Raw genomic sequence first — 15,030 nt, forward strand, 5'->3', positions numbered from 1 at the left:
TGGCTTCTTAGCATGCATAGCAATGGTTATCCAAAGAAGAAGAATACAGGGCCAAAATTGCTGCAGCATGACTACAAGAGCATCCTGGCCCTGCAATACATGAGCCACTCGCTGTCTGTATGACACTTGTCGTTGATGCTAGTACCCACGCCTTGTGATGAGATGCGTATAGGCTCTGACTCGGCAGTAGACAAGGTCGTCTCCAACATCCTTCAATAACACCCGTCCGACTTTGTTACTGTGTAGGTATTGGTACGCCTCCGAACTTTTTAAGTTGCTCATCGCCTTACATCGCATGCTACGGATTCAACAAAGTAAATATGCTACCGTACGTGATACAAGGCCACTTATTCACGTCATCTTCCCAACCATCAATTACGGAGGGTAAAGGTATGCTAATATGACCCTTTTTGATCTCCGTCAGGTTGTGTTCCCATATCATTATTCGTTTTTGCAAGCTCTTCATGAATGTTTGCTTACTTCGAACCGGAAATAACGCCCGTAATTTGCGCAAGGCATCATGGGACACGGGAAATTCATGCATAGAACAATGAGATAGATATTTCACCGGATGTATAAATGTGAAGCATCCGGTTCGCGTTTCCACTTACGACCAAAAGTGAGAGGAAGCCCAGTGGCCAACAGTGGGAGAAGGTGGAACTACATGGATTTTGGCCGAGATTCTGATAATTTACTCATCGGTGAAACATTTGATCTCAATAGGTTTTTTTCCCCCCGTCTCAATACAGTTTATGTTCCCGAAACTAGAATATCTTACGAACAGAGTGGACTAAGTTTTGTAGACTTGACCCTTTGCCAAAATGTCCAAAAACTGCGTTGTTTAAGAGTGCGAATTTAGTTATTGTACACGCAGACTTCAGAATATGTGTTCCCCAACTGGGAAATGTACAATAAATCGCGCCAATAAGATTTCGCTATCTCGTACTTGGCTCGGCCCACCTTCTTGCTTGTTCTGCCCACTGTGGCTCATTTGTTCCCGTTTGAAACGACAGGCTGTGGTCTATCTTGGTTTAGTTATAAAAAATATTTGGTGCCAGTGCTGCTCGGTTCAGTTGGAGGTTGCAACATGTCGAAAATAATAACGTGACTTGTAAAAAAACAACAACCGGTTAATGGTGAGGAATAATGTGTTTTAGATATCAAAGCATGTCTGGTGGTTAAAAGTCGTTAATTTTCCATATCAAATGTTACCGGCGTTCGGTACACAGCTAACTAGCTACCATACAAGGAAGTGCCATTACTGTCTAGTTAGCTACTGTAGCTAGTGTTGTGGTCGAAGCAAAGGGAATAAACACAAACAACTGGTTACGATAGCCAGCTATCAATATGACATGATCGAAGGGGATGTCCAAGTTCGGTGGTAACTAGCCCTTGATCATGACTATCAGTTCTATTACACATACAAGTAATTGGACGAAGGCGTATTCTGTGGGGAGTTTTGTTACGAGCCACGTCGCTTGTGGTACGGTTTTGGAAGCATACGGACCTTATCCTTCATATAGGCCACAAACAATTGACCAAAAACAAAAGGTGAAATTGATACACACATGTTATAGGGTTCCCACACAGACATTAGCATGTTACAGAGCTTGTTTACGGAAGTCAGAGTTGACTACCAGTGCTAATGAGCTATCTGCATCTCTGAACACTTGTGTGTAAATGGAAGTCAGACGGTACAAATATGTTGTCCCTGGAAAAATAGTTGGCTGTGTTTAAACGGTGTACTGCACAGGAGGTTTGTGGCACCTTAATTGGGGAGGACGAGCTCGTGGTAATTGCTGGAATGGAATAGTATCAAACACATGGTTTCCGTGTGTTTGATGCCTTTTCATTTGCTCTGTTTCAGCCATTTATTATGAGCCGTCCTACCCGCAGCAGTCTTCTGTGGTGTACAGTAAGTGTGTTTTGCATTTGTTATTTTTTTCCCCCCAGTGAAATGAAAGTAGAGGAATTTGTTTCTGATAATCGATTCATGTTTAGATGGAGCTTGTGGCTGTTTTGGCTTCCAGAGCCAATTTGCCCTTTAAACAGAACATGTAAGGTCCTTGGACTAAGGATTAACATTATGCTCAATTAGTCCAATATTGGGCTAGGTGATAACTAACATATCCTGATCCTGTAACTATTAGGCTAGCTAGTTGGACATGCCATCTCATCTGTTTATGTAAACATGACATGAGATATTTTTTTACCATGTTTTTATTCTGTTTTTCCAAAGATGTCCTGGTTCTTCCATGTCAATCAAGGCTCAAACCAGCAGCCCCCTGTCATGATGCCCCCAGCTGCTGGTGCCCTGTCTAGCAACACACACTATCCGACCATCAGTAGCAACACACTGGATACAGCTAACACTGCTGGGCAGGGTTGGCTCTGCACACAGTCCAGTTCTTCTTCACCCAGCCTGGCAGACTTTCCGTCAGTACCACAGGGTTTAGTGCCTCCCAGCTTGGAGAACCTATCTTGTACCTCTCTGAAGTCAGCGGCAGGCAGAGAGCCCCTACCACTCTCCTACGTAACTCTTCAGGAGCAGCGTTGTGTATTGAGCTGGTTCTTGAGCTGGAGCACTGCCCAGAGGGAACGGTTTCTGCAGGACCTGTTGGGGAAAGCTGTGCCAGGGAAAGTGTGTACCCTCCTCGAGTCGCTCAATACGCTACAGGTACAACCCATCCTGCTATCACAATTATTTAATGGTTTGTCCTACAGTTAGTCACCAGTTACTAGTAATGTAACAGTCATGTCGATCTCATTTGCACTGAAAGCTCGCCACCATCTGTTTCTTTCTGATTCTAGGTTAAGGACAGCCCACCAAATATCTTTGAGTGCCAACTGCGCCTCTGGACCCAATGGTTTGAGTCATGGAGTGAGGAGGAGAGGAACAATTTCCTGCACATTCTAGAAGAGAGGGACCCAATCTTTGTTGCCCACTTCTACAGAGGTGTAGCTGGGACAGCAGGCAGGGATTAAGGGATACAGGAGAAGAGGGTGTAGAATGGATAGGCAATGCGTGGGTGGAAGACAGAAACAAGTTAGGTTGGAGTGGTACATAGGGAAGCATATGTGTGGAGACAGTGAAGAACGGGCCAGTGGTTAAGAGCATTGGGCCAGTAACTGACAGGTCGCTGGTTCGAATCCCCGAGCCAACTAGGTTAAAAATGTTGATGTGCCCTTGAGCAAGGCACTTAACCCTAATTGCTCCTGTAAGTCACTCTGGATAAGTGTCTGCTAAATGACAAAAATATTTGTAAAATAATTTTGTCTGGCTAGGGCTGAGATGAATCTAGTAACATATGAGAAAGCCCTTATAGTATTGATACATTCTGTTGACCACATACTTGAGGGTATTACAGAAGACGGACTGAATAAGGTGAACATATTTATTTAATTCTCTATTACCAAACTAATGGATAGATGTAATATCCTTATTGATCAACCTTTTTCCTCTTCTCTAAGTGCAGTTACACCATGGCTGTGTTCAGGTAAAATGGAGTGAGTGTAGACTAGAGGTAGATAAAGTAAGAGACCAGGTCCAATTCTGTTACCAGTGGGAATGCTTATACTTCTGTAATGATCTTGAACAGTTTTCTACAATGCCAGAAATAAAATGCCATTTCATAGATCAGTTGCAATATTTTATTTGTTGAATGATTGAAAATGCGTAATTGAAATGACGTAATCTTGAATCAATACCACAGAAATAATTACATTTTTTAAAGATTATTCTTTGTGAAGAAAAGCAATGTGATTTTATACTGAAATTCATTTGATGTCAAATGCATTCTCTACTGTATCCATGACACTGAACCAACACGAGTTAAGACAATCGGAGCATCCTCGTCATTAGTCTCCAGACAGTTATTGAAGAATGGATATAGGTTATCCGTGAATCTATTGCCTGTGAATGTATGGAGAAGAGACCTGGTATCTGCATTGTAGAAAGAGACCTCTCCCTTCTTGTAGTCTAATAGTATTCCAAACTTCTGGGGGAGCACGTGCAGCTGAATCTCAAGTGGCCGAGCTGCAAGGGCTTTGAGCACACCTTGTTTTGTCAAGATTATGGTCCAGTAGCCTTCTGCTGGTTTTAGTTTCAGCTGCCCCTTCCTATTAGCTGATCCTCTGGCAACTCCGATGTTGTAACATGTCTTCCCAGCCACTTCAACCTCCCAGTAATTTCTCCCCCTGTTAAACCCAGTCTTTCCAAGAGCAGCAAGAGACAAGTCATAACGCCCTGGATTGTTGGGGACATTCTGTCGCTGTTGTGCTACAGACATTTCTGTCTCATCCGCTGACAGAATGATTTTAGGATGGGCTGTGTCCGGGTCTAAGGCCACCTTAGCTGTGGGTAGAGAGGAATGGATATAGTAATGGTTTCTACTGCACAGAGCCAGACATTCATGCAATATCCTTTCAATGTCAATTATCTTCCAGACTTACTGCTATGGACAATCGTTTCTGGATCTACCAGAGGATCTAAGAGAGGAGTGCAACCCAAACACATTGTATTAATTCACAATAAAAGCTTTGACATGTTTTTGTCTGATAAAGGAAAAAATACACATCTTACCTTGTAAATTCATCTTGAGTTTGTCATTCTCCTCTTGCAAACCTTTATAGAGTGAAAGAAGGGGAGAGACGGCAAACGAGACAACCCCTCAAAATGATTTACTGTGATGAAGGCTATTGTTGAACTCTTTTACATGTTCATTATTTGGTTACATTATCACTGTCCTATTGATTGGTCAATGATAATATGAATATCTCACCCTTATTTCTCCCCTGTAGTCTGGCATTGTCATCCTTGCTGTCTCTGAGTTGCTGCTGCAGTCTATTGAAGGCTGCCTCCTTCTCTTGCAATTGCTGCTGCATTTTAAGCAAGTCCTCTTGGTTTTGATCATTTTGAAGCTGTACCTCTGGGTGATAAATGTTGTTCAGTACACCACATTCAGCAAATAATTTAAACTCCATACATCTGATCAAAGGACAATCTCACCTTTGCACCTGTGCTGGATTTCATCACATTCCATTTTGATTTCCTTCTGAAATTTCTCGAGCTCTAAAGAGATGAAAGAGAGAAGTTAAAATATTTTCCCCCAAAATGTCCCAAGATGACCAGAAAGGATTTCAGGGACCTGTGTGTCACACCTCTGTTTTTGGAGTCTAGTCTTGCATTCAGCTTCTCCTTGGCCTTAAGTTGTTTCTGTATCTCTGGGTAGAAGGAAAGCTAAATTAATCATAATGACAAAAGAGAACGATTTCCCAAACCCATGTATTTTTTAACACTATTCAACGTGAGATGATTATACATCAGTGGAACATGGACAAACCAGAGATTTCTGATGCACTTTTATCTTTGGCTTTTGAAGCTTCCGTTTGTATCGCTTTCATTTCTTTCTGGAGTTCAATAATCTTCAGAACTGAAAGAACAGAACAAAAAGGCACTGTGTAATTCAATACCAACATCAAATTATGGTATTCAACCTTTTAGAAGATTATAAATGTTCAATGACTAATAATGACTACTCTTGTCAACGTACTCTGTTCTGCATTTTTGGCATCTACAGCCCTCAGTTGTGTAGTGTTTTCTTCAAGCTGCTTGCTCTTCTGCTTCAGTAGACTCTGTAGATCTGAGGAGGAAAGATATTTATTTACAGTGCAATCGGAAAGTATAGCCTTATTCTAAAATGGATTCAGAGACTTGTCACAAAGCCACTCCTGTGTTGTCTTGGCTGTGTGCTTAGGGTCGTTGTTCTGTTGGAAGGTGAACCTTTGCCCCAGTCTGAGGTCTTGAGCTCTCTGGAAAGGATTTCATCAAGGATCTCTCTGTACTTTGATCCATTCATATTTCACTCAATCCTGACTAGTCTCTCAGTCCCTGCCGCTGAAAAACATCCCCACAGCATGATGCTGCCACCACCATGCTTCACCGTATGGATGGTATTGGCCAGATGATGAGCGGTGCCTGGTTTCCTCCAGACATGACGCTTGGTATTCAGAACAAGAGTTCAATCTTGTTTTCATCAGACCAGAAAGTCTTGTTTTTCATGGTCTGAGAGTCCTGTCATGTGGGCTGTCATGTGCCTTTTACTGAGGAGTGGCTTCCGTCTGGCCACACTACCATAAAGGCCTCATTGGTGGAGTGCTGCAGAGATGGTTTTCCTTCTGGAAGGATCGCCCATCTCCACAAAGGCCCTTCTCCCCCGATTGCTCAGTTTGGCCGCTGATAGGCCAGCTCTTGGAAGAGTCTTGGTGGTTCCAAACTTCTTCCATTTAAGAATGATGGAGGCCACTGTGGGGACCTTCAATGCTGTAGAAATGTTTTGATGCCCTTCCCAACATCTGTGCCTCGACCACAATCCTGTCTCGGAACTCTATGGACAATTCCTTCGACCTCATGGCTTGGTTTCTGCTCTGACATGCACTGTCAACTGTGGGTCATTATATAGATAGGTGTGTGCCTTTCCAAATCATGTCCAATCAATTTAATTTACCACAGCTGGACTCCAATCGAGTTGTAGAAACATCAAGGATGATCAATGGAAACAGGATGCACCTGAGCTCAACTTCGAGTCTCATAGCAAAGGGTCTGAATACTTATGTCAATAAGCTATTTATTTGGTTTTTTTTTAATAGATTTGCTAAAAATTCTAAAACATTTTTCTCTGTCTTATGGGATATTGTGTAGATTGATGAGGAGCATTTTTTTTATTTAATCCATTTTAGAATAAGGCTGTAACGTAACAAAATATGGAAAAAGTGAGGGGGTCTGAATACTTTCCGAATGCACTGTATCTTACCAATTATAATCTCCCCTGTGTTAAGATAGCGTCCACTTTAAACTACATTTTTCCCTTCACATCAACCCAACAAGACGTTCAATAGTATTTTAATTAAGCAAAATGTACCTTCCATCTTGTCAGAACTTGTCTGTTTGAGCTCTGATAATGTTCTTTCTAACTCTGTCAGTTTGTTACGAAGTCCCATGATCTCTGCAACTGAAAAATAAAAGCATGCCACTCTGGATGAAGCATTCAAAAACAGAAGTCACCCTCCAAAAAATGTAGAAATAATTGACTTGTAGATTATAGATAAACCCCTTGAAACATGCTTGACAACTTACTGAGTTGTGGAATTCTACTGTCAGTTATTTTCAGCTCGTCTTTCTTTTCATTCAGCTGGTCTCTCGTCTCCTGTAGCTGATTCTCTAGCTCTGAGACATACACATTATTTCAAATGTTATCCTCTTTCCACCACAAAGTTTTCTATTATACGGTATGCCTACAAAAAAGCTCTTAATGGTAAATATAAGGATAATAAACTTTCCAGCACAATTGTAAGAGTACTGAGGATAAAGAAAAATTACAATGGCACTCACCAGCAATCTTGGCCTCAGATGACTGATTGAACTCTAACTCTTGCCTCTGCAATCTTGTCACTTGATTTTGGAGTGCAATGATCTGCAGAACTAAATGAGCAGGGATATGCAGGATGTCACAACATTCAACATTTGAAGTAATGTAGAATATTCAAATCACGATTGCAGCCAACTCTGAAATGATAAGGCTTTTCACACTCACTCTGTTTACAGTTGCCATTGTTCTTCTCCTCGATTGTGGCAATCAACGCATCCAGTTCATTCTCAAGTGCTGTGGACAAGAATAATTGAAGAGCTTGAATGTTACAAGCATAATGGGATTTGAAAACTCCATGAATGTGCAAAATGCAGTGTACTGCCATCACACCATCCTATATTTCTACCAGTGAAGGACTATCCCTTTGAGGAAACGTGATAACTATTGGTATTGGTCTAACGTGCTGAACACATAGAGACTCCTATGTTCTTCAGAACGCCTGCTACTCACCAGCAATCTGGTCAAAGTTTGTCCCATTGCTAACTCCTTTTTGCAGGTTCAAGATCTCATTCTGTATTGCAATGATCCTTAGAACTGCAACAAACAAACAGCTTAACAATTTGAGGAATATGATATACAGATAAATACTGAGCAGGCTGGACCTAAACTGTAAAAGCTGTCTGTTCAACTGAAAACAGACTATATAAAGGAAAAGGCTAAAAACTACTAACCATTCTCTGGCTGAGGAGCGTTATCCTCCAGTTCCTGTGTTTTCTTTGCCAGTTCTTTGATCTTCTCATCCAGCAACTTTTGGAGCTCTGAAAGACGAGGAAACATCATGATGGGATCAATGCTAACATATGCAGACCTTTCAAAACAAACATGATTTGCTATGAATAATGAGCAGCAACAGGGATACTCACCATTGATCTTAGCTGCAGAAGTCACAGTTCTCTTCTTTAGATCGTCTACCTCATTAGTCAGGGTCCATACCTCAAGAACTGATAGAACACATTGAAATGAGCTGAGTAGTATTCTGAATCAGAAAAATAAACGAGGCTACTCGCCTCATTCATCTGTGGGCGCTGATGTATATTCATCCGCTCACCGAGTTTGTCGTTGTATCCAGTTACATTGTCCAGTTTATTCATTGCAGAACCAAGCTTATCTTGCAGACCTGTGAGAGACCAATACAAATCAGCTGTTGACTAGGTTCTATTGAATAGGGTTCATATTATTTAGATCACTCAGTGTCATCAGCAAAAGGTAGAGAGAGGTGAAGCTCACTGTCATATCGGTCCTGGAGTCCAGAGCACTGTGCATCCTTATCGCCCAGCCTCTTCTCCAGGTCTGGTTTGAGAAAAATATATTAGACTGATGAGATGTGTGCTTCTGTTTCTTTACCTGTAGTTATGATTCAAGCAGCTTTGCTCATCAAGCGTCTAGTTACACAAACTGGTGAACCAGACTAATATCAGAAGGACCTGATCTTGGCTTACCTTTGTTCTGGGCCTGACATCTGGCGCTCTCTTCTTCTCTGGCCTCTAGTTGTTCCTGAAGCGCTGTAATTGAAGTACTAATGTTAGCATATTGCTACATATACTCAGTACATCATGATGACTATACATAACAATTTCCCCAAACATATTTGTTTTTAACACTATTCAACATGTGAGATTTTAATGATCATACATAAGTGGAACATGAGACAAAATAGACAAACCAGAGATTTCTGATGCAGTTTCATCTTTGCCTTTTGAAGCTTCAATCTGTATCACATTCATTTGTTTCTGTAGTTCAATGATCTTCAGAACTGAAATAACAGAACAAAAAGGCACTGTGTAATTTAAAACTAACATCAAATTATGGTATTCAACCTTTTAGAAGATTATAAATGTTTAATGATTTCTAATGACTACTCTTGTCAACATACTCTGTTCTGCATTTTTGGCATCTACAGCCCTCAGTTGTGTAGTGTTTTCTTCAAGCTGCTTGATCTTCTGCTTCAGTAGATTCTGTAGATCTGAGGAGGAAAGATATTTATTTACAGTGCATTCGGAAAGTACAGCCTTATTCTAAAATGGATTACATCATTTTTCCTTCTCATCAGTCTACACACAATACCCCATCATGACAAAGCAAAAACTGGTTTTGAGAATTTTTAGGAAATTCATAAAAAAGAAAAGACGAAATCACATTTACATAAGTATTCAGACCCTGTACATTGTTGAAACACCTTTGGCAGCGATTACAGCCTCGCGTCTTTGTGGGTACAACGCTACAAGCTTGGCACACCTGTATTTGGGGAGTTTCTTCCATTCTTGTCTGCAGACCCTCTCAAGCTCTGTCAGGTTGGATGGGGAGTTGGATGGGGAGCGTCGCTGCACAACTATTTTCAGGTCTCTCCAGAGATGTTCGATCGGGTTCAAGTCCGGGCTCTGTCTGGGCCACTCAAGGACATTCAGAGACTTGTCACAAAGCTACTCCTGCATTGTCTTGGCTGTGTGCTTAGGGTCGTTGTACTGTTGGAAGGTGAACCTTTGCCCCAGTCTGGAGGTCCTGAGCTCTCTAGACAGGATTTCATCAAGGATCTCCCTGTACTTTGATCCAATCATCTTTCCCTCAATCCTGACAAGTCTCCCAGTCCCTGCCGCTGAAAAACATCCCCACAGCATGATGCTGCCACCACCATGCTTCACCGTATGGATGGTATTGGCCAGATGATGAGCGGTGACTGGTTTCCTCCAGACATGACGCTTGGCATTCAGAACAAGAGTTCAATCTTGTTTTCATCAGACCAGAAAGTCTTGTTTTTCATGGTCTGAGAGTCCTGTCATGTGGGCTGTCATGTGCCTTTTACTGAGGAGTGGCTTCCGTCTGGCCACACTACCATAAAGGCCTCATTGGTGGAGTGCTGCAGAGATGGTTTTCCTTCTGGAAGGTTTGACCCATCTCCACAAAGGAACTCTGGAGCTCTGCCAGAGTGACCATCAGGTTCTTGGTCACCCCCCTGACCAAGGCCCTTCTCCCCCGATTGCTCAGTTTGGCCGGGCGGCCAGTTCTTGGAAGAGTCTTGGTGGTTCCAAACTTCTTCCATTTAAGAATGATGGAGGCCACTGTGTTCTTGTGGACCTTCAATGCTGCAGAAATGTTTCGGTACCCTTCCCCAGATCTGTGCCTCAACACAATCCTGTCTCTGGGATCTACGGACAATTCCTTCGACCTCATGGCTTGGTTTCTGCTCTGACATGCACTGTCAACTGTGGGTCATTATAAAGATAGGTGTGTGCCTTTCCAAATCATGTCCAATCAATTTAATTTACCACAGTTGGACTCCAATCAAGTTGTAGAAACATCAAGGATGATCAATGGAAACAGGATGCACCTGAGCTCAATTTCAAGTCTCACAGCAAAGGGTCTGAATACTTATGTCAATAAGGTATTTCAGTTTTACTTTTTTAATAGATTTGCTAAAGATTCCAAAAAACATTTTTCTCTTTGTCATTATGGGGTATTGTGTAGATTGAGGAGCATTTTTTATTTAATCAATTTTAGAATAAGGCTGTAACGTAACAAAATATGGAAAAAGTGAGGGGGTCTGAATACTTTCCGAATGCACTGTATCTTACCAATTATAATCTCCCCGTGTTAAGATAGCGTCCACTTTAAACTACATTTTTCCCTTCACATCAACCCAACAAGACGTTCAATAGTATTTTAATTAAGCAAAATGTACCTTCCATCTTGTCAGCACTTGTCTGTTTGAGCTCTGATAATGTTCTTTCTAACTCTGTCAGTTTGTTATTAAGTCCCATGATCTCTGCAACTGAAAAATAAAAGCATGCCACTCTGGATGAAGCATTCAAAAACAGAAGTCACCCTCCAAAAAATGTAGAAATAATTGACTTGTAGATTATAGATAAACCCCTTGAAACATGCTTGACAACTTACTGAGTTGTGGAATTCTACTGTCAGTTATTTTCAGCTCGTCTTTCTTTTCATTCAGCTGGTCTCTCGTCTCCTGTAGCTGATTCTCTAGCTCTGAGACATACACATTATTTCAAATGTTATCCTCTTTCCACCACAAAGTTTTCTATTATACGGTATGCCTACAAAAAAGCTCTTAATGGTAAATATAAGGATAATAAACTTTCCAGCACAATTGTAAGAGTACTGAGGATAAAGAAAAATTACAATGGCACTCACCAGCAATCTTGGCCTCAGATGACTGATTGAACTCTAACTCTTGCCTCTGCAATCTTGTCACTTGATTTTGGAGTGCAATGATCTGCAGAACTAAATGAGCAGGGATATGCAGGATGTCACAACATTCAACATTTGAAGTAATGTAGAATATTCAAATCACGATTGCAGCCAACTCTGAAATGATAAGGCTTTTCACACTCACTCTGTTTACAGTTGCCATTGTTCTTCTCCTCGATTGTGGCAATCAACGCATCCAGTTCATTCTCAAGTGCTGTGGACAAGAATAATTGAAGAGCTTGAATGTTACAAGCATAATGGGATTTGAAAACTCCATGAATGTGCAAAATGCAGTGTATTGCCATCACACCATCCTATATGTCTACCAGTGAAGAACTATCCCTTTGAGGAAACGTGATAACTATTGGTATTGGTCTAACGTGCTGAACACATAGAGACTCCTATGTTCTTCAGAACGCCTGCTACTCACCAGCAATCTGGTCAAAGTTTGTCCCATTGCTAACTCCTTTTTGCAGGTTCAAGATCTCATTCTGTATTGCAATGATCCTTAGAACTGCAACAAACAAACAGCTTCACAATTTGAGGAATATGATATACAGATAAATACTGAGCAGGCTGGACCTAAACTGTAAAAGCTGTCTGTTCAACTGAAAACAGACTATATAAAGGAAAAGGCTAAAAACTACTAACCATTCTCTGGTTGAGGAGCGTTATCCTCCAGTTCCTGTGTTTTCTTTGCCAGTTCTTTGATCTTCTCATCCAGCAACTTTTGGAGCTCTGAAAGACGAGGAAACATCATGATGGGATCAATGCTAACATATGCAGACCTTTCAAAACAAACATGATTTGCTATGAATAATGAGCAGCAACAGGGATACTCACCATTGATCTTAGCTGCAGAAGTCACAGTTCTCTTCTTTAGATCGTCTACCTCATTAGTCAGGGTCCATACCTCAAGAACTGATAGAACACATTGAAATGAGCTGAGTAGTATTCTGAATCAGAAAAATAAACGAGACTACTCGCCTCATTCATCTGTGGGCGCTGATGTATATTCATCCGCTCACCGAGTTTGTCGTTGTATCCAGTTACATTGTCCAGTTTATTCATTGCAGAACCAAGCTTATCTTGCAGACCTGTGAGAGACCAATACAAATCAGCTGTTGACTAGGTTCTATTGAATAGGGTTCATATTATTTAGATCACTCAGTGTCATCAGCAAAAGGTAGAGAGAGGTGAAGCTCACTGTCATATCGGTCTTGGAGTCCAGAGCACTGTGCATCCTTATCGCCCAGCCTCTTCTCCAGGTCTGGTTTGAGAAAAATATATTAGACTGATGATATGTGTGCTTCTGTTTCTTTACCTGTAGTTATGTTTCAAGCAGCTTTGCTCATCAAGCGTCTAGTTACACAAACTGGTGAACCAGACTAATATCAGAAGGACCTGATCTTGGCTTACCTTTGTTCTGGGCCTGACATCTGGCGCTCTCTTCCTCTCTGGCCTCTAGTTGTTCCTGAAGCGCTGTAATTGAAGTACTAATGTTAGCATATTGCTACATATACTCAGTACATCATGATGAGTATACATAACAATTTTTAACACTATTCAGCATGTGAGATTTTAATGATCATACATAAGTGGAACATGAGACAAAATAGACAAACCAGAGATTTCTGATGCAGTTTCATCTTTGCCTTTTGAAGCTTCAATCTGTATCACATTCATTTGTTTCTGTAGTTCAATGATCTTCAGAACTGAAATAACAGAACAAAAAGGCACTGTGTAATTTAAAACTAACATCAAATCATGGTATTCAACCTTTTAGAAGATTATAAATGTTTAATGATTTCTAATGACTACTCTTGTCAACATACTCTGTTCTGCATTTTTGGCATCTACAGCCCTCAGTTGTGTAGTGTTTTCTTCAAGCTGCTTGCTCTTCTGCTTCAGTAGACTCTGTAGATCTGAGGAGGAAAGATATTTATTTACAGTGCATTCGGAAAGTACAGCCTTATTCTAAAATGGATTACTTCATTTTTCCTTCTCATCAGTCTACACACAATACCCCATAATGACAAAGCAAAAACTGGTTTTGAGAATTTTTAGGAAATTCATAAAAAAGAAAAGACGAAATCACATTTACATAAGTATTCAGACCCTGTACATTGTTGAAACACCTTTGGCAGCGATTACAGCCTCGCGTCTTTGTGGGTACAACGCTACAAGCTTGGCACACCTGTATTTGGGGAGTTTCTTCCATTCTTGTCTGCAGATCCTCTCAAGCTCTGTCAGGTTGGATGGGGAGTTGGATGGGGAGCGTTGCTGCACAACTATTTTCAGGTCTCTCCAGAGATGTTCGATCGGGTTCAAGTCCGGGCTCTGTCTGGGCCACTCAAGGACATTCAGAGACCTGTCACAAAGCCACTCCTGCAATGTCTTGGCTGTGTGCTTAGGGTCGTTGTACTGTTGGAAGGTGAACCTTTGCCCCAGTCTGGAGGTCCTGAGCTCTCTAGACAGGATTTCATCAAGGATCTCCCTGTACTTTGATCCAATCATCTTTCCCTCAATCCTGACAAGTCTCCCAGTCCCTGCCGCTGAAAAACATCCCCACAGCATGATGCTGCCACCACCATGCTTCACCGTATGGATGGTATTGGCCAGATGATGAGCGGTGCCTGGTTTCCTCCAGACATGACGCTTGGCATTCAGAACAAGAGTTCAATCTTGTTTTCATCAGACCAGAAAGTCTTGTTTTTCATGGTCTGAGAGTCCTGTCATGTGGGCTGTCATGTGCCTTTTACTGAGGAGTGGCTTCCGTCTGGCCACACTACCATAAAGGCCTCATTGGTGGAGTGCTGCAGAGATGGTTTTCCTTCTGGAAGGTTCGACCCATCTCCACAAAGGAACTCTGGAGCTCTGCCAGAGTGACCATCACGTTCTTGGTCACCTCCCTGACCAAGGCCCTTCTCCCCCGATTGCTCAGTTTGGCCGGGCGGCCAGTTCTTGGAAGAGTCTTGGTGGTTCCAAACTTCTTCCATTTAAGAATGATGGAGGCCACTGTGTTCTTGTGGACCTTCAATGCTGCAGAAATGTTTCGGTACCCTTCCCCAGATCTGTGCCTCAACACAATCCTGTCTCTGGGATCTACGGACAATTCCTTCGACCTCATGGCTTGGTTTCTGCTCTGACATGCACTGTCAACTGTGGGTCATTATATAGATAGGTGTGTGCCTTTCCAAATCATGTCCAATCAATTTAATTTACCACAGTTGGACTCCAATCAAGTTGTAGAAACATCAAGGATGATCAATGGAAACAGGATGCACCTGAGCTCAATTTCAAGTCTCACAGCAAAGGGTCTGAATACTTATGTCAATAAGGTATTTCAGTTTTACTTTTTTAATAGATTTGCTAAAGATTCCAAAAAACATTTTTCTCT

The 15,030-nt window shown here is 41.6% G+C and overlaps 2 protein-coding genes across 5 annotated transcripts in view; one reads left to right on the top strand and one right to left on the bottom strand.

The window, feature by feature from the left end:
- Nucleotides 1-1,159: 1,159 nt before the first annotated feature.
- c21h14orf119 (chromosome 21 C14orf119 homolog) lies at nt 1,160-3,635 on the top strand. The gene is made up of 3 exons (XM_029705476.1): nt 1,160-1,551; nt 2,240-2,677; nt 2,812-3,635. Exons 1-3 carry the CDS (start codon nt 1,399-1,401, stop codon nt 2,983-2,985), a joined length of 765 nt encoding a protein of 254 aa, XP_029561336.1. The 5' UTR covers nt 1,160-1,398; the 3' UTR covers nt 2,986-3,635.
- A 2-nt stretch (nt 3,636-3,637) lies between these two features.
- Nucleotides 3,638-15,030, bottom strand: part of LOC115157317 (putative leucine-rich repeat-containing protein DDB_G0290503) — a 35,071-nt gene continuing 23,678 nt past the window's right edge. The window contains exons 39-70 of one of the 4 annotated variants that reach the window (XM_029705472.1): nt 13,466-13,555; nt 13,256-13,345; nt 13,050-13,112; nt 12,838-12,900; nt 12,659-12,727; nt 12,474-12,551; nt 12,282-12,368; nt 12,061-12,144; nt 11,776-11,844; nt 11,574-11,663; nt 11,319-11,408; nt 11,104-11,193; nt 9,301-9,390; nt 9,091-9,180; nt 8,867-8,929; nt 8,655-8,717; nt 8,476-8,544; nt 8,291-8,368; nt 8,099-8,185; nt 7,878-7,961; nt 7,593-7,661; nt 7,391-7,480; nt 7,136-7,225; nt 6,921-7,010; nt 5,553-5,642; nt 5,343-5,432; nt 5,161-5,223; nt 5,009-5,071; nt 4,782-4,928; nt 4,583-4,624; nt 4,453-4,488; nt 3,638-4,354 (exon numbers count right to left, since the gene is read on the bottom strand). In XM_029705472.1, coding sequence (XP_029561332.1) covers nt 3,801-4,354; nt 4,453-4,488; nt 4,583-4,624; nt 4,782-4,928; nt 5,009-5,071; nt 5,161-5,223; nt 5,343-5,432; nt 5,553-5,642; nt 6,921-7,010; nt 7,136-7,225; nt 7,391-7,480; nt 7,593-7,661; nt 7,878-7,961; nt 8,099-8,185; nt 8,291-8,368; nt 8,476-8,544; nt 8,655-8,717; nt 8,867-8,929; nt 9,091-9,180; nt 9,301-9,390; nt 11,104-11,193; nt 11,319-11,408; nt 11,574-11,663; nt 11,776-11,844; nt 12,061-12,144; nt 12,282-12,368; nt 12,474-12,551; nt 12,659-12,727; nt 12,838-12,900; nt 13,050-13,112; nt 13,256-13,345; nt 13,466-13,555 — 3,011 coding nt within the window. In that variant the 3' untranslated portion in view covers nt 3,638-3,800. The remainder of the gene's footprint in view (nt 4,355-4,452; nt 4,489-4,582; nt 4,625-4,781; nt 4,929-5,008; nt 5,072-5,160; nt 5,224-5,342; nt 5,433-5,552; nt 5,643-6,920; nt 7,011-7,135; nt 7,226-7,390; nt 7,481-7,592; nt 7,662-7,877; nt 7,962-8,098; nt 8,186-8,290; nt 8,369-8,475; nt 8,545-8,654; nt 8,718-8,866; nt 8,930-9,090; nt 9,181-9,300; nt 9,391-11,103; nt 11,194-11,318; nt 11,409-11,573; nt 11,664-11,775; nt 11,845-12,060; nt 12,145-12,281; nt 12,369-12,473; nt 12,552-12,658; nt 12,728-12,837; nt 12,901-13,049; nt 13,113-13,255; nt 13,346-13,465; nt 13,556-15,030) is intronic. The other 3 variants (XM_029705474.1, XM_029705475.1, XM_029705473.1) reach the window with 3 other exon arrangements.

The sequence above is a fragment of the Salmo trutta genome, chromosome 21 (assembly GCF_901001165.1).
Source record: "Salmo trutta chromosome 21, fSalTru1.1, whole genome shotgun sequence".
Classification (NCBI taxonomy): Eukaryota; Metazoa; Chordata; class Actinopteri; order Salmoniformes; family Salmonidae; genus Salmo; species Salmo trutta.

Excerpts from the sequence above, each read along its gene's own strand:
- c21h14orf119 (XM_029705476.1), top strand. The coding sequence starts at position 1,399 with ATGACTATCAGTTCTATTACACATACAAGTAATTGGACGAAGGCGTAT. Across the intron at positions 1,552-2,239 it reads CAATTGACCAAAAACAAAAG|ATGTCCTGGTTCTTCCATGT; the intron begins GTGAAATTGATA and ends GTTTTTCCAAAG. Across the intron at positions 2,678-2,811 it reads AGTCGCTCAATACGCTACAG|GTTAAGGACAGCCCACCAAA; the intron begins GTACAACCCATC and ends TTCTGATTCTAG.